Genomic DNA, 23216 nt, shown 5'->3' with positions numbered 1-23216 from the left:
CAGCAAGCGCCCGTCACACAGCTCCTTCAAGACCACTACTCAGCCAAGACATGCCTTCAATCGGTGCGCAGATGTGCTCGCCTAACCTGGAAGGCCTGAGCGCAGACTGCACCCCTGATGTACCTCCTGATGACAGACGACCTGGAAGGGGTGAGAACTTTCCTGTACCAGAATCTTTATGTAATTCAGATCTAAAACACATTTTAAAGAATGTGCTTTCTGAGGCTTTGGGGGAAGCCTTTAAATCTGCTTCCCCTTTAAGTCCTACTATAGATTTATCTAATGATTCTTCTTTAGTTTCTCTGCCTCCTCAAAATACTTTTAAGGAGGCTCTCATGTGTAAACTCTCCCCTCTAGGCTTCCATCTAAGTTCTTCTACAAAAGAGCTTATATGGAACAATCATTATGTAGATTTATTCTCACTTCTCCCTCGCAGAGAACAGCTGGGTAGAATGGATAAGACGGATGATAAACCAGAGCCTGATGATAATAAGCGTGGTTCTATCAAATCCTTCAATAATTGAATTCAGGCTTTTGCTATATATTCAGCTGTTCTTGGCGAGAAATCCCCACATTTATGTAGCAAGCTATTTCAGCATGTTGACATTATTCTGGAGGCATACCGAAATTTTGGCAGATTTGCTTGGCTTAATTATGATGAAGCCTTCCGCTAAAAACTAGCGGTACATCCTGAGGTACATTGGGGTAGCAAAGATGTGGGATTATGGCTCAATTTAATGCATCCTCAAAGACACTTTTCTAATAGGTCATCATCCACATCCCTCCCAAAAAAGGCTTTTGCTTTGCCTTCAATGAATCTGTTTGTAAGTGGTGTAGTAGTTGCAGGTTCCGTCATGAGTGTTCCTTTTGTGGAAACTCACACCCTGTTTCCAAATGCTTTAAAAAACAAGCAGCCCAGTCTTTAAAGATGCTAACGCAAAAGGCACAGACCCCGGAGATGGTGGAAAGAATGGCTTTTTGGCTAAACCTTTATCCAGATCAAATGATCAGTGATTTGCTTTTTAATGGTTTTTTAAAAGGTTTTTTCATTCCTCCATTCAGGGGGTCTGGCTGCAAGATCGTTAAAAATTTACATTCAGTTTTTATTCATCTTGAGGTAGTCAGAGAAAAAATTTGGGGTGAATTAGTGTTAGGTAGGGTAGCTGGTCCTTTTGCTTCACCCCCTTTTCCTAATTTCAAAATTTCCCCATTGGGTGTAGTCCCTAAGAAAGAGGCTGGTTCTTTTCGCCTTATTCATCACCTGCCATATCCTCTTGTAAATGATGAGGTACATAAAGTGACTTGTTCGGTAACCTACTCATCCTTTGATGTGGCAATAGACATACTAAGAAATTTTGGTCGTGGGGCTTTAATGTCAAAATCTGACATTAAATCCGCTTTTAGGCTTCTTCCAGTGCACCCTGACGGATTTTCTTCATTGGGTTTTCATTTTGAGAATAATTTTTTCTTTGATAAGTGTCTTCCCATGGGTTTTTCTCAATCCTGTTTTTATTTTGAGAGCTTCTCCTCTTTTTTACACTGAGTTTTGGACTCGCAATCTTCAGATGTTGGTATATTACACTACCTTAATGACTTCCTTTTTATAGGTCCCCTGTCCTCTTCAAAGTGTCTGCATACGCTGAATATTTTTATTGGCATGTGCAGGTACTTTGGTGTCCCAATCACTGATGAAAAAACTGTTCTGCCATTTAAAGTTATTGAATTTTTGGGGATCACTTTAGATTCTTCTACAATGGAATGTAGGCTTCATGAGGAGAAAATTATTAAATTGCGTGCTGCTTTGAATAATTTTCTCACTAAAAAGAAAATTACCCTAAAAGAATTACAGTCTTTATTGGGTTTATTGAATTCTGCCTTAAGGATTTTACCAATTGGCCCTGCATTTTCCCGGCGCCTTTATGATGCTACCAGAGGTTTTTCATTTGATTGAAATAGCATAGCCAGCTACTAAATTCTAAAACTTAACATTTAATATGTATACCTTTAAATATAATACATTTTGTTTAAAATCAATTCGGTGCTCATGTTTAACAGTGCACTAGATAGAAAAATTGGCATGATCTCACCCAGTCGCTGCCTCTCTCCTTGTTGTGGATTCCTATACTTGTCAAGAGCGTGACATGGGGGAGAGACAAGTAAACTCTTTCGGGGGAGGGGAGAGTTGAAACTATCTTCCCTGTCGTGCCCCGTGTGTAAGACTCCCGCCCTAACAAGGGCAGTCCCCAAGTTTGAGCCTAATTAATGGAGCCCTTTAATATATATAGCCACCCTGGATAGTGTATCTTCTTTTCCCGACGCGTTTCCCTCCCCGTTATGGGGGTTCATCAGGGGAAAAAGTTTAGGTCAATTGACTACTTGACCCTCACATGGAGGACGCTACTGAATGAGGTTATGTCTGCCACTGCAGGATACCTCAATTGACCTGGACTTTTTCCCCTGATGAAACCCCATAACGGGGAGGGAAACGCATCGGGAAAAGAAGATACACTGTTGTGAAATTGGATTTTGGGCTCCCCCGGTGGCCACTGGTGGAATTGAACTGGTGTGCATCATCCTCTCTGTTCACCTGTTTCCATCAGGATGTGGGAGTCGCTATTTAGCCTTGCTCCTCTGTCACTTCCATGCCGGTCAACATTGTAATCAGAAGCCTTTCTGTGCATGTTCCTGCTGCTAGACAACTCCCAGCTAAGTTGGACTTTAGTCCTTGTTTGTTTTTGCATTTTGTTCCAGTTCACAGCTGTAGTTTCGTTTCTGTGTCTGGAAAGCTCTTGTGATCTGAAATTGCCACTCTGATGTTATGAGTTAATACTAGAGTCTTAAAGTAATTTCAGGATGGTGTTTTGATAGGGTTTTCAGCTGACCATGAAAGTGCCCTTTCTGTCTTCCTGCTATCTAGTAAGCGGACCTCAATTTTGCTAAACCTATTTTCATACTACGTTTGTCATTTCATCTAAAATCACCGCCAATATTTGTGGGGGCCTCTGTCTGCCTTTCAGGGAAATTTCTCTAGAGGTGAGCCAGGACTATATTTTCCTCTGCCAGGATTAGTTAGTCCTCCGGCCGGCGCTGGGCATCTAGGGATAAAACGCAGGCTACGCTACCCGGCTACTGTTAGTTGTGCGGCAGGTTTAGTTCATGGTCAGTTTAGTTTCCATCCTTCCAAGAGCTAGTTCTTATGTTTGCTGGGCTATGTTCTCTTGCCATTGAGAACCATAACAGTTTGACCGGCCAAAAAGGGTTAAATTAATTGACAGAAAGGAGAGAAAAGAGAAGTCTGCTGAAGATTTTTTTTTTTTTTTTTTTTTTTCAGTTCTGAGTGTGCTTGTAATTGAATCTCTTGCAAGTCTGCCTATATTGCAGCCTTTCTCTCTCTCTCTCCTTCTAATCCTGGAATGGCTCTGTGTTCACCTGTTTAAAATGGATATTCAGAGTTTAGCTGCAGGTTTGAATAATCTCACCACGAAAGTTCAAAATTTACAAGATTTTGTTGTTCATGTTCCTATATCTGAACCTAGAATTCCTTTGCCTGAATTTTTCTCGGGGAATAGATCTTGCTTTCAAAATTTCAAAAATAATTGCAAGTTGTTTTTGTCCCTGAAATCTCGCTCTGCTGGAGATCCTGCTCAGCAGGTCAGGATTGTGATTTCCTTGCTCCGGGGCGACCCTCAGGATTGGGCTTTTGCATTGGCTCCAGGGGATCCTGCGTTGCTCAATGTGGATGCGTTTTTTCTGGCCTTGGGGTTGCTTTATGAGGAACCTCAGTTAGAACTTCAGGCGGAAAAGGCCTTGATGTCCCTATCTCAGGGGCAAGACGAAGCTGAAATATACTGCCAGAAATTCCGTAAATGGGCTGTGCTTACTCAGTGGAATGAGTGCGCCCTGGCGGCGAATTTCAGAGAGGGTCTCTCTGATGCCATTAAGGATGTTATGGTGGGGTTCCCTGTGCCTGCGGGTCTGAATGAGTCCATGACAATGGCTATCCAGATCGATAGGCGTCTGCGGGAGCGCAAACCTGTGCACCATTTGGCGGTGTCTACTGAGAAGACGCCAGAGAATATGCAATGTGATAGAATTCTGTCCAGAAGTGAACGGCAGAATTTTAGACGAAAAAATGGGTTGTGCTTCTATTGCGGTGATTCAACTCATGTTATATCAGCATGCTCTAAGCGTACTAAGAAGCTTGATAAGTCTGTTTCAATTGGCACTTTACAGTCTAAGTTTATTCTATCTGTGACCCTGATTTGTTCTTTATCATCTATTACCGCGGATGCCTATGTCGACTCTGGCGCCGCTTTGAGTCTTATGGATTGGTCCTTTGCCAAACGCTGTGGGTATGATTTGGAGCCTCTTGAAACTCCTATACCCCTGAAGGGGATTGACTCCACCCCATTGGCTAGCAATAAACCACAATACTGGACACAAGTAACTATGCGGATTAATCCGGATCACCAGGAGATTATTCGCTTTCTTGTGCTGTATAACCTACATGATGTGTTGGTGCTTGGATTGCCATGGCTGCAATCTCATAACCCAGTCCTTGACTGGAAAGCTATGTCTGTGTTAAGCTGGGGATGTAAGGGGACGCATGGGGACGTACCTGTGGTTTCCATTTCATCATCTATTCCCTCTGAGATTCCTGAATTCTTGACTGAATATCGTGACGTTTTTGAAGAACCTAAGCTTGGTTCATTACCTCCGCACCGGGAGTGTGATTGTGCCATAGATTTGATTCCGGGTAGTAAATACCCTAAGGGTCGTTTATTTAATCTGTCTGTGCCTGAACATGCTGCTATGCGAGAATATATAAAGGAGTCCTTGGAAAAGGGACATATTCGTCCTTCGTCATCTCCCTTAGGAGCCGGTTTTTTCTTTGTGGCAAAGAAAGATGGCTCTTTGAGGCCGTGCATTGATTATCGGCTTTTGAATAAAATCACGGTTAAATATCAATATCCGTTGCCACTGCTGACTGATTTGTTTGCTCGCATAAAGGGGGCCAAGTGGTTCTCTAAGATAGATCTCCGTGGGGCGTATAATTTGGTGCGAATTAAGCAGGGGGATGAGTGGAAAACCGCATTTAATACGCCCGAGGGCCACTTTGAGTATTTGGTGATGCCTTTTGGTCTTTCAAATGCCCCTTCAGTCTTTCAGTCCTTTATGCATGACATTTTCCGTGATTATTTGGATAAATTTATGATAGTGTATCTGGATGATATTTAGATTTTTTCGGATGACTGGGACTCTCATGTCCAGCAGGTCAGGAGGGTTTTTCAGGTTTTGCGGTCTAATTCCTTGTGTGTGAAGGGTTCTAAGTGCGTTTTTGGGGTTCAAAAGATTTCCTTTTTGGGATATATTTTTTCCCCCTCTTCCATCGAGATGGATCCTGTTAAGGTTCAGGCTATTTGTGATTGGACGCAACCCTCTTCTCTTAAGAGTCTTCAGAAATTTTTGGGCTTTGCTAACTTTTATCGTCGATTTATTGCTGGTTTTTCTGATGTTGTTAAACCATTGACTGATTTGACTAAGAAGGGTGCTGATGTTGCTGATTGGTCCCCTGCTGCTGTGGAGGCCTTTCGGGAGCTTAAGCGCCGCTTTTCTTCCGCCCCTGTGTTGCGTCAGCCTGATGTTGCTCTTCCTTTTCAGGTTGAGGTCGACGCTTCTGAAATCGGAGCTGGGGCGGTTTTGTCGCAGAGAAGTTCCGATTGCTCCGTGATGAGACCTTGTGCTTTTTTCTCGCGTAAATTTTCGCCCGCCGAGCGGAATTATGATGTTGGGAATCGGGAGCTTTTGGCCATGAAGTGGGCTTTTGTGGAGTGGCGTCATTGGCTTGAGGGGGCTAGACATCAGGTGGTGGTATTGACTGACCACAAAAATCTAATTTATCTTGAGTCCGCCAGACGCCTGAATCCTAGACAGGCGCGCTGGTCGTTGTTTTTCTCTCGGTTTAATTTTGTGGTGTCCTACCTGCCGGGTTCTAAGAATGTTAAGGCGGATGCCCTTTCTAGGAGTTTTGAGCCTGACTCCCCTGGTAATTCTGAACCTACAGGTATCCTTAAGGATGGAGTGATATTGTCTGCCGTTTCTCCAGACCTGCGGCGGGCCTTGCAGGAGTTTCAGGCGGATAGACCTGATCGTTGCCCACCTGGTAGACTGTTTGTTCCTGATGATTGGACCAGTAAAGTCATTTCTGAGGTTCATTCTTCTGCGTTGGCAGGTCATCCTGGAATCTTTGGTACCAGGGATTTGGTGGCAAGGTCCTTCTGGTGGCCTTCCCTGTCTCGAGATGTGCGAGGCTTCGTGCAGTCTTGTGACGTTTGTGCTCGGGCCAAGCCTTGTTGTTCTCGGGCTAGTGGATTGTTGTTGCCCTTGCCTATCCCGAAGAGGCCCTGGACGCACATCTCGATGGATTTTATTTCGGATCTTCCTGTTTCTCAGAAGATGTCTGTCATCTGGGTGGTGTGTGATCGTTTCTCTAAGATGGTCCATTTGGTTCCCCTGCCTAAGTTGCCTTCTTCTTCCGAGTTGGTTCCTCTGTTTTTTCAAAATGTGGTCCGTTTGCATGGTATTCCGGAGAATATCGTTTCTGACAGAGGTACCCAATTCGTGTCTAGATTTTGGCGAGCATTCTGTGCTAGGATGGGCATAGATTTGTCTTTCTCGTCTGCTTTCCATCCTCAGACTAATGGCCAGACCGAGCGGACGAATCAGACCTTGGAGACATATTTGAGGTGTTTTGTGTCTGCAGATCAGGATGATTGGGTTGCTTTTTTGCCTTTAGCGGAGTTTGCCCTCAATAATCGGGCCAGCTCTGCCACCTTGGTGTCTCCCTTTTTCTGTAATTCGGGGTTTCATCCTCGATTTTCTTCTGGTCAGGTGGAATCTTCGGATTGTCCTGGAGTGGATGCTGTGGTGGAGAGGTTGCATCAGATTTGGGGGTAGGTAGTGGACAATTTGAAGTTGTCCCAGGAGAAGACTCAGCTTTTTGCCAACCGCCGGCGTCGGGTTGGTCCTCGGCTTTGTGTTGGGGACTTGGTGTGGTTGTCTTCTCGTTTTGTCCCTATGAGGGTTTCTTCTCCCAAGTTTAAGCCTCGGTTCATCGGCCCGTACAAGATATTGGAGATTCTTAACCCTGTGTCCTTCCGTTTGGACCTCCCTGCATCTTTTTCTATTCATAATGTTTTTCATCGGTCATTATTGCGCAGGTATGAGGTGCCGGTTGTGCCTTCCGTTGAGCCTCCTGCTCCGGTGTTGGTTGAGGGCGAGTTGGAGTACGTTGTGGAAAAAATCTTGGACTCCCGTGTTTCCAGACGGAAACTCCAGTATCTGGTCAAATGGAAGGGATACGGTCAGGAGGATAATTCTTGGGTGACTGCCTCTGATGTTCATGCCTCCGATTTGGTCCGTGCCTTTCATAGGGCTCATCCTGATCGCCCTGGTGGTTCTGGTGAGGGTTCGGTGCCCCCTCCTTGAGGGGGGGGTACTGTTGTGAAATTGGATTTTGGGCTCCCCCGGTGGCCACTGGTGGAATTGAACTGGTGTGCATCATCCTCTCTGTTCACCTGTTTCCATCAGGATGTGGGAGTCGCTATTTAGCCTTGCTCCTCTGTCACTTCCATGCCGGTCAACATTGTAATCAGAAGCCTTTCTGTGCATGTTCCTGCTGCTAGACAACTCCCAGCTAAGTTGGACTTTAGTCCTTGTTTGTTTTTGCATTTTGTTCCAGTTCACAGCTGTAGTTTCGTTTCTGTGTCTGGAAAGCTCTTGTGATCTGAAATTGCCACTCTGATGTTATGAGTTAATACTAGAGTCTTAAAGTAATTTCAGGATGGTGTTTTGATAGGGTTTTCAGCTGACCATGAAAGTGCCCTTTCTGTCTTCCTGCTATCTAGTAAGCGGACCTCAATTTTGCTAAACCTATTTTCATACTACGTTTGTCATTTCATCTAAAATCACCGCCAATATTTGTGGGGGCCTCTGTCTGCCTTTCGGGGAAATTTCTCTAGAGGTGAGCCAGGACTATATTTTCCTCTGCCAGGATTAGTTAGTCCTCCGGCCGGCGCTGGGCGTCTAGGGATAAAACGCAGGCTACGCTACCCGGCTACTGTTAGTTGTGCGGCAGGTTTAGTTCATGGTCAGTTTAGTTTCCATCCTTCCAAGAGCTAGTTCTTATGTTTGCTGGGCTATGTTCTCTTGCCATTGAGAACCATAACAATACACTATCCAGGGTGCTATATATATTAAAGGGCTCCATTAAGTAGGCTCAAACTTGGGGACTGCCCTTGTTAGGGCGGGAGTCTTACACACGGGGCACGACAGGGAAGATAGTTTCAACTCTCCCCTCCCCCGAAAGAGTTTACTTGTCTCTCCCCCATGTCGCGCTCTTGACAAGTATAGGAATCCACAACAAGGAGAGAGGCAGCGACTGGGTGAGATCATGCCAATTTTTCTATCTAGTGCACTGTTAAACATGAGCACCGAATTGATTTTAAACAAAATGTATTATATTTAAAGGTATACATATTAAATGTTAAGTTTTAGAATTTAGTAGCTGGCTATGCTATTTCAATTGTTGATATTGGTCAGATTTGTCTAGAACGGCACGTTCCGGAATTTTTTTCTTTGCTGAACTAATACAGAGGTTTTTCATCCCCAAACTCCCATATTAGAATCGGTTCGGATTTAAAGGAGGATGCCAAAATTTGGCTTTCTTTCCTTTCTAATTTTAATGGTAAATCTGGCAATCCCCTTTTGTTTCCTCTGATTCTTTTCCGTTTGTTTTTTCAGTGCAAAGTTTTTCCGGTATTCTTTTTTCATCACATTGGATCTCTCAGCAGTGGCCTAATTCATGGGTTGTCAGTGGGGTAACTAAGAATACGATGGTTTTGGAAATTTTTTCCATTTTTGTAGCCGTTGCCTTATGGGGGTCATTTATGCAAAACTCGAGAATAATTATTCTATCTATGGACCAAGGTGTGATTTTTTCCGTTAACACATTATCATCGAAAAACAAATGGGCTGCTAGCATTTTAAGACAATTGGTCTTGGTGTGCCTTAAATTCAACATTTGGCTGAAAGCAAATTCTGTTAAAAGCAAATGGAGCTCTGCAACCAATGCCCTCTGTGAACGTCATTGGTCGATTTTTCGTTTGCAGGTGCTCGATGCGGACCCGGAGGAGACGCCATGCCCCCCAGTCTATTTGGGAAGTGATTCCAATTTGATCCCTCATTTTATTCAAAATTCCTTATCCGTAAGATCATGGGCCAGTTATTCGGCTGCATGGAAATTGTAGCTTAATTTTTGTAGCTTAAATGTTTTCAATCCAAAAGTAGCCAGCCCCATTTCTGGTTTGAAATTTGCGGAGTCTTTAATTGTTCAAGGCCTATTGTATGCTGCTGTAACCAAATATTTAGCTGGTGTTTCATTTTTTCTTAGACTTTTCGGTGAACCATCTTTGGCTTTCCTTTTTCTGATTAAAGGGAACCTATCACCCCGTTTTTTAAAGATTAGATAAAAATAGTGTGAAATAGGGGCAGAGCTGGGCTTTACATTAGTGCCTTTTTGGTGCCTTTACACCCCCGTTAGGCTGCCAAAATACCTTTGTGAAGTGGCCGTTTTGTCCTGTCTCTCAAGTTGGTCAGGTCGGATGGGCGTGGTCACAGCGCTGTTTGTCCCCCAGGATCCTGCTCATCATTACGTTGGTGGCGTAGTGGTGTGCGCATGTCCAGCAGGCGAATCCACTGCCCAGGAGATGAATAACAGCGCGGTCTTCGCTATTCAGCCGTTTACCGGTGGGCGCGGCCATCTTTCCTGTGGCCGCGCCTGCGCAGATGGAGCGCTCTGCTGCCCGGGGCTTCAGGAAAATGGCCGCGGGATTCCGCGCGTGCGCAGATGGAGATCGCGGCGGCCATTTTCCTGAAGCCCCGGGCAGCAGAGCGCTCCATCTGCGCAGGCGCGGCCACAGGAAAGATGGCCGCGCCCACCGGTAAACGGCTGAATAGCGAAGACCGCGCTGTTATTCATCTCCTGGGCAGTGGATTCGCCTGCTGGACATGCGCACACCACTACGCCACCAACGTAATGATGAGCAGGATCCTGGGGGACAAACAGCGCTGTGACCACGCCCATCCGACCTGACTAACTTGAGTGACAGGACAAAACGGCCACTTCACAAAGGTATTTCGGCAGCCTAACGGGGGTGTAAAGGCGCCAAAAAGGCACTAATGTAAAGCCCAGCTCTGCCCCTATTTCACACTATTTTTATCTAATCTTTAAAAAACGGGGTGATAGGTTCCCTTTAAGCAATTTTTGAAAGGCTTCAAGAAGGGTAGTTTTCAGCCTGACAACAGACGCCCGATTTCTTTTCCACTTTTAAAGGACCTTTGCTCGGCCTCAAGCCAAGTTTGTTTAAATTCGGATGAGGTTTTATTATTTTATGCAGCATTTTGCCTGTCATTTTTTGGGGCCCTCCGCATAGGAGAATTGGTATCTTGTAAGAAATCTCAGCCCTCTGGATTGATGATCTCCGACTTAAAGGTCTATGACGATTTTATTGTTTTATCAATTAAAAGATCTAAAACGGATCAATTGGCCAGGGGATCAAGTTTGAAGATTGTTTCTTTTTCTGACCCTATTATTTGTCCAGTCTTAAGTTAAAAGGTGGTTGCTTGTTAGACGTAAAACGGAAGGTCCTTTATTTTTGCATAAGGATGGTTCACCAGCTACAGTTTTTCAATTTAACTTTATTTTAAAGAGCTGCTTGAGAATGTTAGGGAAACAACATCTTAGAATCACATCTCATTCCTTTAGAATTGCAGCTGCTACTGAAGCTTCTAGGGCCGGCCTTTGCGATTCTCAAATTAGGCAAATAGGAAGATGGGAGTCAGGGAGGTTTAAATTATATGTTCGGCACGATTTATTGATGACTAATCTGTATTTCAATTTCAGGTCCATTCATAATTTGGGTCCTCGGACACTCTTTTATTTATTGGGCCCAGAAGAGAGCTTTACAACGATGCTATTCTGAAAATTTGTCCTTCGATCTTTCTAACGTGCAGATCTTCTGGCATGGAGTTCGTGGTTTAAGATGGTTTAATTTGGTTTTAGAATTTAAAAAATGTTTTAAAGAGTTTCCATTCCCGGATCTGGTAGTGTTTCATGCGGGCGGGAATGATCTTGGGAAATTAAAAACCCTGGATTTGCTAGCCACTATGCATTCTGATATTGTGAATCTTAGACAATCTTTTCCTTATCCAGGTTTTGTTTTTTCTGAGATTGTTCCTAGGCTTATGTGGAACACACCTGAATTCAGATTTCTGGACAAAATTCGTAAGAGGGTCAATAAAACCATGGAGAAATTCTTACCACTAGTTAACGGATTTTCCTTTAGGCACGATGACCTTGAAGGCTTCTTACCTGGGCTTTATCGCCAGGATATGATTCATTTATCTAACATTGGCCTCGATATTTTTAATCTGAATTTACAAAATATTGTGGAAAAATGGCTGTGTGTTTTTTGGGGGGCCTCAACTCTTTGAGTGGAGGCTCTTGGGAAAATCAACCAGTCTCTGGGCGGATTGTTTAATGAAGTTTTGGAGTGTTTGGACACTAATCGTTCACTTGGTATTATGCTGTTTTGTTATAAAGTTACCGAAGAATAAACATCACGGCCAATTTTATTCCACAAAATTTTGCTGTGTCTTTATTTTGTATGAATGAGCCTTGTGTTGCCATGGTAGCCCCCCCATAAGAATTAGGGAATAAGGGGGGGGGGGGTCACATGGCCACACAGGCTATGAATATTATTTTGGCCAAAGTTTTATTAAGGTGTTAATATTAGGGCAAACTGCCGGTTAATTTTGTGCTGTTTTGGGATATTCTGGTTAGGCCAGTTTGTTTTGGCGCTCTTTTAGTGGCTGTTCATTGGTGGACAGCGCGTTGCTGGGCTTTTACTATATTATTTATTATTTAAGCCAGTTCTGGCTAATTTTAGTCATTCTGAGGCGAGTACTGAAGAAAGAAGATCCCACCCTCCCTCCCTTGGGCTATTATTTCCTTGCGTGATGTTTATATTGTGGGAAAATCACCCAGTCTCTGGGCGGATGGTTTAATGGAGTTTTGGAGTGTTTGGACATTTATAATAATCGTTCACTTGGTACGAAATTTTGTTGTGTCTTTATTTTGTATGAATGAGGCTTCTGCTGCCATGTGATATCACAATCAATATGCTAAGGTGGTATGTCTGTCCCTGATCTCAATGAAGCAAGAGATTAAACATTATAGTAGATAAACTACACAATGGGAAATCAATCAGGTTATAACAGAAGCTACGTATTCCCTAATAATAACAACATCCACAATGGGACATATTTGAGGGCAATTTATTTAAAAATACCACTGTGTATTAAGGACTATAAATCCCTTGAGATGTTAGTAATTGTATAGCTGGATATTTCCCCTACTTATATGTTCCAAGCATATATTTTAAAGTGTGATTTTCAGGCATAATAAATGGAGGATAAGCTTAACTCTACAGGTTTCTTTGCATCCATAAGGTACTATACTGAACTTAGCATTGAAAAGATAATTTCTATAATTTTCAGATATATATCCTTACTAGAAAATATGTGATTATTTCTACGCGAAAAGCAAATAATCCAGGGTACCACACTTATCTGGATTATAGCATGGGCAAAAAATGCACCTGACCTGGAGTCTCCAAAAGAATAGAAACCTGCAACATCTCTACCATAGTATAATAGTAGTAACCTAATCTACAAGTCCTTCATGATAGCTTGCCATGTACCTCGTTATAGAGCTATTTATGGCAAAAAAAAAATTATTGAAATGATAAATGCTGAATCTACAAGCATTAATAGGGTATGGCGGAATAAATTTGTACACTGTAAGGCACAGTTATGTGTTTACTTTAAGCCCATTTTTTTTGCGCAATAATTTTCAAGTAATTTGGGCAATTATTTGGGCATTTCTATGACACCAATACTCTATTTCTTACCTTCCTTTTTCTTCCATACAGAATTTCCCAGCAACCTTCCATATGTGCGGTGAAAATAAAATGATGTATATATTTTTCAATAAGCAGATTTTTTTTTCTTTTGAACTTTTTGCTGTTGTATTAGGCACCGGACATATAATGGTTCCTAGCAGATGACAACAGACATACCCGGAAGCAACTAGGCTTTGATACAAAAACTATTACAACACCGCCAACCATTATCTGCTACCTTACTTAGGTCCTTTAGGGTCAGGGTTAGGCTACAACCTCCTGGTATAGATGTCAGACTCACCAGCCTATAGTTCCCTGGGTCCACCTTCTTCCCCTTTTTGAAAATAGGAACATTTGCTCTTCTCCAGTCTTCTGGGTCTTCTCCTGTTCTCCAAGAATTTTCAAAGATTATGGAGAGCGGTTCAAAAATTTATTTTGCTATATCCTTCAGTATTCTGGGATGTAATTCATCTGGACCTGGAGACTTGAATTCATTTATGTTAGCTAAGTCTTTCCTCACTATCTCTCTGTTTATAGATATCCTGGATTCTTCTATTCCCTTAATAGGACAGTGAAATCAGTTGATGTAACATTTTCTTTCTGAGAGAAAAAAGATGCAAAACATGAATTTAAAAGTTTGACCTTCTCAACATCCTTTCTTACCATTTCATCATTTTCATCCTGTAAAAATCCTATAGCATCTTTGACTTTTCTTTTACTTTTGACATATCCCCCAAATCCTTTTTTTATTGCTTTTGACGTCTCTTGCAAGCCTTAATTCATTGTCAGATTTAGCTAATCTGATTTGTGCCCCGCAGGTTCTGCAGACAGTATTATATTCTTCTTTAGATATGCCTCCCTCTTTCCATTTGATAAACATTTCTTTCTTCCTTTTTAGCATGTGTTTGAGTTCTGTGTTCATCCATCCTGCTTTCCTTAAATGCTTCTTATTCTTCCCTCTTTTCGGAATTGTTAACGATTGTGCTTTGAGCATCTCATTTTTCAACATTTCCCATCCTTCCTGGACATTTTTGTCCTTAAGGATATTCAGCCATTGGATCCCTCCGATTCTCTTTCTGAGTCCCTTAAAATCTGCTTTTCTGAAATCTAACCTAGATGTCTGAGTCTTCACAGGTCTTCCTCCTCTAGTTATCCAAAATTCTAAAATAGCATGGTCGCTACCTCCTAGGGTCCCAGACACTCTTACCTCCTCAACCATTTCCTCCCTGTTTATAAGGATTAGATCCAAGATAGCAGATCCCCTTGTTTTCTCCCTTAACTTTTGGAAGATAAAGTTGTCAGCAAGAGCGAATAAGAATTTGTTTGACCTGTTAGTTTTGCCTGAAAGATTTCCAACAAATGTCTGGATAGTTGAAATCTCCTATGACAACTATGTCATATTTTTTTGGAGAACTTGGCCATTTCTCTCTGCATCCATCTTTTCCACTACTGCTCAAAAATGGGGGGTGTTTGTTTGCTTTTTAACCCAAAAAAGTGCTTGCCACTAATATTATGTAAGGACAATTATAGAATTAGAAAAATCCAGCTGAATAAGGGCAGGGTAAGGGCTGGAAATAGTAGGAAGGTGACTTGTGTTCTTAGGGTACCGTCTCACTATACGATTTACCAACGATCACGACCTGCGATACGACCTGGCCGTGATCGTTGGTAAGTCGTTGTGTGGTCGCTGGGGAGCTGTCACACAGACAGCTCTCCAGCGACCAACGATGCCGAGGTTCGCTGGTAACCAGGGTAAACATCGGGTTACTAAGCGCAGGGCCGCGCTTAGTAACCCGATGTTTACCGTGGTTACCAGCGTAAAAGTAAAAAAAAACAAACAGTACATACTGACCATCTGATGTCCGTCAGGTCCCTTGCCGTCTGCTTCCTGCTCTGACTGAGTGCAGCCGTACAGTGAGAGCAGAGCGCAGCAGTGACGTCACCGCTGTGATCTGCTCTCACTTTCCGGCCGGCAGACAGACAGAGCGGGAAGCAGACGGCAAGGGACCTGATGGACATCAGATGGTGTGTATGTACGGTTTGTTTTTTTTTACTTTTACGCTGGTAACCAGGGTAAACATCGGGTTACTAAGCGCGGCCCTGCGCTTAGTAACCCGATGTTTACCCTGGTTACCAGCGAACGCATCGCTGGATCGCTGTCACACACAACGATCCAGCGATGACAGCGGGAGATCCAGCGACGAAAGAAAGTTTCAAACGATGTGCTACGACGTACGATTCTCAGCAGGGTGTCTGATCGCAGTAGCGTGTCAGACACTGCGAGATCGTAACGATATCGCTAGAACGTCACGAATCGTGCCGTCGTAGCGATAAAAATGCCACTGTGTGACGGTACCCTTAGATTCTCTCCTGAAAATGTTTTCTGCACACAATATAAGGCTAATCATGTTATATGACACAATTATAAATTGAAATTACTGGGTATACAGTAGGTACGGAAAGTATTCAGACCCTTTAAATTTTATACTCTGTTTCATTGCAGCCATTTGGTAAATTCAAAAAAGGTCATTTTTTCTCATTAATGTACACTCTGCACATAGTAACATAGTAATATAGTTAGCAAGGCCGAAAAAAGACATTTGTCCATCCAGTTCAGCCTATATTCCGTCAGATTAAATCCCCAGATCTATGTCCTTCTAAAGAACCTAATAACTGTAAGATACAATATTGTTACGCTCCAGGAAGACATCCAAGCCTCTCTTGAACCCCTCGACTGAGTTCGCCATCACCACCTCCTCAGGCAAGGAATTCCAGATTCTCACTGTCCTAACAGTAAAGAATCCTCTTCTATGTTGGTGGAAAAACCTTCTCTCCTCCAGACGCAAAGAATGCCCCCTGGTGCCCGTCACCTTCCTTGGTATAAACAGATCCTTGGAGAGATATTTGTATTGTCCCCTTATTTACATATACATGGTTATTAGATCGCCCCTCAGTCGTCTTTTTACTAAACTAAACAATCCTAATTTTGCTAATCTCTCTGGTTATTGTAGTTCCCCCATCCCCTTTATTAATTTTGTTCCCCTCCTTTGTACTGGCTCTAGTTCCATTATATCCTTCCTGAGCACTGGTGCCCAAAACTGTACACAGTACGCCATGTGCGGTCTAACCAGAGATTTGTACAAAGGCAGTATAATGCTCTCATCATGTGTATCCAGACCTCTTTTAATGCACCCCATGATCCTGTTTGCCTTGGCAGCTGCTGCCTGGCACTGGCTGCTCCAGGTAAGTTTATGATTAACTAGGATCCCCAAGTCCTCCTCCATGTCAGATTTATTCAGTGGTTTCCCGTGCAGTGTGTAATGGTGAAACTGATTCCTTCTTCCCACGTGTATAACCTTATATTTATCATTGTTAAACCGTATCTGCCACCTCTAAGTTTCCAACTTATCCAGATCCATCTGTAGCAGAATGTTATCTTCTCTTGTACTGACTACTAGGGTTGAGCGACTTTTATTTTTATAGGATCGGGTCGGGTTTCACGAAACCTGACTTTCTCAAAAGTCGGGTCGAGTGAAATTGGCCGATCCTATAAAAAAGTCGGGGTCGGGGTCGGCCGAAACGCGAAACCCAATGCAGTGCAATGGGATACTATGGTTCCCAGAGTCTGAAGGAGAGGAAACTCTCCTTCAGGCCCTGGGATCCATATTTAAGTGTAAAATAAAGAATTAAAATAAAAAATATTGATATACTCACCCTCTGACGAGCCCTGGTAGTAATCGGCATCTTCCGTTCCTAAGAATGAGCGCGTTCAGGGCAGTGACGTCATCTAAGGCCCTGAACACGCTCATTCTTAAGAAGGAAGGCTGCCGGAAAGAAGCAGGGCACGTACGAGGGTGAGTATATACCTAATAGGAATATACTCACCCTCGGCTTCTTTCCGGCAGCCTTTCTTCTTAAGAATGAGGGCGTTCAGGGCCTTAGATGACGTCACGGCTTTGTGATTGGTCGCGGCGGCCCACGTGACCGCTCAGCGACCAATCACAAGCCGTGACGTAATTCTCATGGTCTAAATTCCTAGAATGAGGAATTTAGGACCTGAGAGAATTACGTCAAGGCTTGTGATTGGTCGCTGAGCGGTCACGTGGGCCGCCGCGACCAATCACAAAGCCGTGACGTCTTCTAAGGCCCTGAACGCGCTCATTCTTAGGAACGGAAGATGCCGATTACTACCAGGGCTCGTCGGAGAGGTGAGTATATCAATATTTTTTATTTTAATTCTTTATTTTACACTTAAATGTGGATTCCGATACCGATTTCCGATATCGCAAACATATCAGAACTCGGTATCGGAATTCAAATACCAGATTCAGAAGATCGCCGACCTCATGGCCGACCCCACACAGGGGTCGGGTCGGGTTTCATGAAACCCGACTTTGCCAAAAGTCGGCGACTTCTGAAAATGGTCGACCCGTTTCGCTCAACCCTACTGACTACTTTACATACAATAGTTTTGTATCATCTGCAAATATCGATATTTTACTGTGTAAACCTTCTACCAGATCGTTAATAAATATGTTGAAAAGAATAGGTCCCAACACCAACCCCTGCGGTACGCCACTGGTCACAGTGACCCAGTTAGAGAGTATACCAGTAATACCAGCCCATCTTGACTGAAAAAAAAACAGAAACGTAGAAAATGTAGCAAATTTATTAAAAAATAAAAACTGAAATATCACATTTTTGAATTTACCAAATGACTGCAATTAATCAAAGAGTGAAAAATTTAAAGAGTTCTGAATACTTTCCGTACCCACTGTATGGCAGGCTCAATGTGGATGGCTCAATGATTGTCCAACTGACAGCTATCATGTGGATCTTTAGGAACCAAGGTTGGCTTCGGCACCAAGAGAGCTTTTCACAGCCCTGAACAAGGAAATTAGCCCATGGTGGATGGCTTAATGATTGTCCAACTGACAGCTATCAAGTGAATGTTTAGGAGCCAAGGCTGGTTTCGGCACCAAGAGAGCTTTTCACACCCATGCACAAAGAAATTAGCACTGAACTAGAATGTAAGTATCAATTTGTGTTGGAAGAATGACCTTAGCTTATTTTTTTTACATTTTCGCCAAGGTGCACTTGGATAACACTTGATGGATAATAGCAAGACACTAGACTGGAAATTTTACCTTCAAGGATTTCAAGACATCCATAATGGCAAGACGCTCATTTTCCTATTTTTTCTGATGATATATGTTTCAGCATTAGCAGGAAATACATTGATTATTACTGCTGTTATTACTAGTCCTACCCTTCACTCTCCAATGTATTTCTTCATTTGTAACCTCTCATTTGGTGAAATCATATTCACTTCTAACATCATTCCGAATATGCTTGGTGCCGTATTGACAGAGGATGGCACGATATCCGTGGAAGGATGTTTCACTCAGATATTCATACTTGGTTATATCACTGTAACAGAATGCCTTCTTCTCACTATAATGTCCTATGATCGCTACCTCGCTATCTGCATCCCACTCCAATACTACACAATTATGGATCCCAAGCTCTGCAGGAATCTCTCCATAGGCGCATGGGCTGGAGGGTTAATATTATCCATTGCATCATGTTCCCTTATATATATCCTTACGTTCTGCGGGCCCTATATAGTTGATCATTATTTTTGTGATTATCTGCTGGTTTTAAAATTATCCTGTTCAGACACTACAATGGTTGACCTAGAATCAAAAGTATTGTCTGCTTTGGTTACACTACCATCTTTTATTTTCATCTGTTTCACTTATTTCTGTATTATCAAAACCATCATTAAAATTCCCTCAAGTACCAGCAAACAGAAAGCCATATCTACATGCAGCTCTCACCTATCAGTTGTGTCTATGTATTATGGGTCACTGATTGCAATATATGTTGCCCCAAATCAAGGACATTTGTACAACATCAACAAAATACTTTCATTACTCTACACTATAGTGACGCCAATATCAAACCCAATTATATACAGCTTACGAAATCAAGAAATTAAAAATTCATTTGCCAAGATCATCAGATGGCTATTCTCCAGAGATAATATCAAGGTTGGTAAAATCAAGTAATCACTCAGTTGATAGTTGATTGTTTTACACATTAAAGGGAAGGTGCCACCAGTTTTCTTGTAGTTTGTTTTTTTGTGAAATTAAGCTTAAAATAGTAAATAAAATGTATTAATGCAATGTTTGCACTGTTTGCAAACATTTCTATATGAAAAATATTATATATTTTCTTACAAATATATATATTGACCACTAGGGGGAGCATTTTCCGTTTTAGACCTCAAGCAGCTATAGTAAGACTTACCAGCTTTACTGTTAGCTGGAAAATTGGGGCAGTAACTGCTGACATCGGCATTTCCCTCCCCTTTTGGGTGGTCTAATATCCCTGGGGCAGAATGAAGAGCAGCATCACAGGGCAGAGCCATTTTGTGTGTGACTGCCCTGTGATCTGCTATCACCAGCAGTTACTGCATCAGAAGCACAGTTAGTTTATGTGGTGTGTATGGAGCAGCATTGTCTGTGCAGAGCTGTCTGTGACTCATCCCTCAGTAAGATAAGAAGGAGCTCCAGGTCTGCAGTGAATGGCCAGGCATTGTGGAGGGAGGGGAGAGATACATTGTATGGCTGAGAGAGGTGTCATGAATCCCCAATGGCTAGGGATAGCACAGGACAAACAAAGTACAAATAAATAACGGACGAGCTCTAGGGTGATGGAACCTGGGCTGACCGCTGCCCTACGCCTGACAAATGCAACTAGAGATAGCCAGGGAGCGTGCCTACGTTGGTTCTAGACGCCACGCACCAGCCTAAGAGCTAACTAGTACTGCAGAGAAAATAAGACCTCACTTGCCTCCAGAGGAATGAACCCCAAAAGATATAGTTGCCCCCTCACATGTATTGACGGTGAAATGAGAGGAAGGCACACACATAGAGATGATATATATAGCTTTAGCAAATTGAGGCCCGCTGTAAACTAGAAAGCAGAAAGATACAAAAGGGGACTGAGCGGTCAGCAAAAAACCCTAATCAAAAATACCATCCTGAGATTACAAGAACCCATGTGCCAACTCATGGCACATGGGGAGAACCTCAGTCCACTAGAGCTACCAGCTAGCATAGAGACATAATAAGCAAGCTGGACAAAAAACCAAACAACTGAAAATCAGCACTTAGCTTATCCTGAAAGATCTGGGAGCAGGTAGGCAGGAACCAAACAGAGCACATCTGAATACATTGATAGCCGGCAAGGGAATGACAGAAAGGCCAGGTAAAATAGGAAACACCCAGCCTCTGATGGACAGGTGGAAACCAAAGGCCGCAACCCACCAAAGTCACCCAGTACCAGCAGCAACCACCAGAGGGAGCCCACAAACAGAATCCACAACAGTACCCCCCCCTTGAGGAGGGGTCACCGAACCCTCACGAGAACCCCCAGGGCGATCAGGGTGAGCTCTATGGAAGGCACGGACCAAATCAGTCGCATGAACATCGGAGGCGACCACCCAGGAATTATCCTCCTGACCATAACCCTTCCACTTAACCAAATACTGGAGTTTGCGTCTGGAAACACGAGAATCCAAGATCTTCTCAACAACATACTCCAATTCTCCCTCCACCAGCACCGGAGCAGGAGGCTCAACCGAAGGAACAACGGGTACCTCATACCTCCGCAACAACGACCGATGGAACACATTATGAATAGCAAACGATGCTGGGAGATCCAAACGAAAAGATACAGGGTTAAGAATCTCCGAGATCCTATAAGGACCGATGAACCGAGGCTTGAACTTAGGAGAAGAGACCTTCATAGGAACAAAACGAGAAGACAACCACACCAAATCCCCAACAAGAAGTCGGGGACCCACGCGGCGACGGCGATTAGCAAACTGCTGAGTCTTCTCCTGAGATAACTTCAAATTGTCCACCACCTGATTCCAAATCTGATGTAGCCTGTCCACCACCACGTCCACTCCAGGACAATCCGAAGACTCCACCTGACCAGAGGAAAAATGAGGATGAAACCCCGAATTACAAAAAAAAGGAGAGACCAACGTGGCAGAACTAGCCCGATTATTAAGAGCAAATTCGGCCAGTGGCAAAAAAACAACCCAGTCATCTTGATCAGCAGAAACAAAACACCTCAAATAAGTTTCCAAGGTCTGATTAGTTCGCTCCGTCTGGCCATTCGTCTGAGGATGGAATGCAGACGAAAAAGACAAATCAATGCCCATCTTGGCACAAAACGTCCGCCAAAATCTAGACACAAACTGGGATCCCCTGTCAGAAACGATATTCTCCGGAATCCCATGCAAACGAACCACGTTCTGAAAAAATAACGGGACCAACTCAGAGGAGGAGGGCAACTTAGGCAAGGGCACCAAATGAACCATCTTAGAAAAGCGGTCACACACAACCCAGATAACGGACATTTTCTGTGAAACCGGGAGATCAGAAATAAAATCCATGGAAATGTGCGTCCAAGGCCTCTTCGGGATAGGCAAGGATAACAACAACCCACTGGCCTGAGAACAGCAAGGCTTAGCTCGAGCACACACTTCACAAGACTGCACAAAGGTACGCACATCCCTAGACAAGGAAGGCCACCAAAAAGACCTGGCCACCAAGTCTCTAGTACCAAAAATTCCTGGATGACCAGCCAACACAGAAGAATGGACCTCAGAGATGACTCTACTGGTCCAATCATCCGGGACAAACAGTCTTTCTGGTGGACAACGATCCGGTTTATCCACCTGAAACTCCTGCAATGCACGTCGCAAGTCTGGGGATACGGCGGACAATATTACCCCATCCCTAAGGATACCAGTAGGCCCAGAGTCTCCAGGAGAGTCAGGCACAAAACTCCTGGAAAGAGCATCTGCCTTTACATTCTTTGAACCTGGCAGGTATGAAACCACGAAATTGAAACGAGAAAAAAACAACGACCAACGAGCCTGTCTAGGATTCAAACGCCTGGCAGACTCAAGGTAAATGAGATTCTTGTGATCAGTCAAGACCACCACACGATGTTTAGCACCCTCAAGCCAATGACGCCACTCCTCAAATGCCCACTTCATGGCCAAAAGCTCCCGATTACCCACATCATAATTGCGCTCGGCGGGCGAGAATTTTCTAGAGAAGAATGCACATGGCTTCATCACCGAGCCATTAGAACTTCTCTGCGACAAAACCGCCCCCGCTCCAATCTCGGAAGCATCAACCTCAACCTGAAAAGGAAGTGAAACATCTGGTTGACACAACACAGGAGCAGAAGAAAACCGGCGCTTAAGTTCCTGAAAGGCCTCCACAGCCGCAGGAGACCAATCAGCAACATCAGCACCCTTTTTAGTCAAATCAGTCAAAGGTTTAACAATACTGGAAAAATTAGCAATGAACCGACGATAAAAATTAGCAAACCCCAAGAACTTCTGAAGGCTCTTAACAGATGTAGGTTGTGTCCAGTCACAAATAGCCTGAACCTTGACGGGATCCATCTCAATAGTAGAAGGAGAAAAAATGTACCCCAAAAAAGAAATCTTCTGGACTCCGAAGAGACACTTTGAGCCCTTCACAAACAGAGAATTGGCCCGCAGAACCTGAAACACCTTCCTGACCTGTAGAACATGAGACTCCCAGTCATCAGAAAACACCAAAATATCATCCAAATACACAATCATAAACTTATCCAGATATTCACGGAAAATATTGTGCATAAAGGACTGAAAGACTGACGGAGCATTGGAGAGTCCAAAAGGCATTACCAAATACTCAAAATGGCCCTCAGGCGTATTAAATGCGGTTTTCCACTCATCACCCTGTTTTATCCGCACCAGATTATACGCACCGCGAAGATCTATCTTAGTGAACCACCTAGCCCCCTTAATGCGAGCAAACAAATCAGTTAATAATGGCAATGGATACTGATATTTGACTGTAATCTTATTCAAAAGGCGATAATCTATACAAGGCCTCAGGGAACCATCTTTTTTTGCCACGAAAAAAAACCTGCTCCCAGAGGGGACGAAGATGGACGAATATGTCCCTTTTCCAAGGATTCCTTAATATAATTCCGCATAGCAGTATGCTCTGGCAGTGACAGATTAAATAAACGACCCTTAGGGAACTTACTGCCAGGAATCAATTCTATAGCACAGTCACACTCTCTATGAGGAGGGAGCGAATTGAGCTT

The 23216-nt window shown here is 43.4% G+C and overlaps 1 protein-coding gene across 1 annotated transcript; it reads left to right on the top strand.

Annotated features, from left to right (window-relative positions):
- Nucleotides 1–18133: 18133 nt before the first annotated feature.
- On the top strand, nt 18134–19109 carry LOC143798942 (olfactory receptor 11A1-like). The gene has a single exon (XM_077281134.1). The coding sequence runs from the start codon at nt 18134–18136 to the stop codon at nt 19091–19093; it is 960 nt and encodes a 319-aa protein (XP_077137249.1). The 3' UTR covers nt 19094–19109.
- The last annotated feature ends 4107 nt before the right edge of the window (nt 19110–23216 follow it).

The sequence above is a fragment of the Ranitomeya variabilis genome, chromosome 1 (genome assembly GCF_051348905.1).
Source record: "Ranitomeya variabilis isolate aRanVar5 chromosome 1, aRanVar5.hap1, whole genome shotgun sequence".
NCBI classification, from domain to species: Eukaryota; Metazoa; Chordata; class Amphibia; order Anura; family Dendrobatidae; genus Ranitomeya; species Ranitomeya variabilis.
Note: the sequence above shows the minus strand (reverse complement) of the source record. Positions and strands in the feature narration are given on the sequence as shown.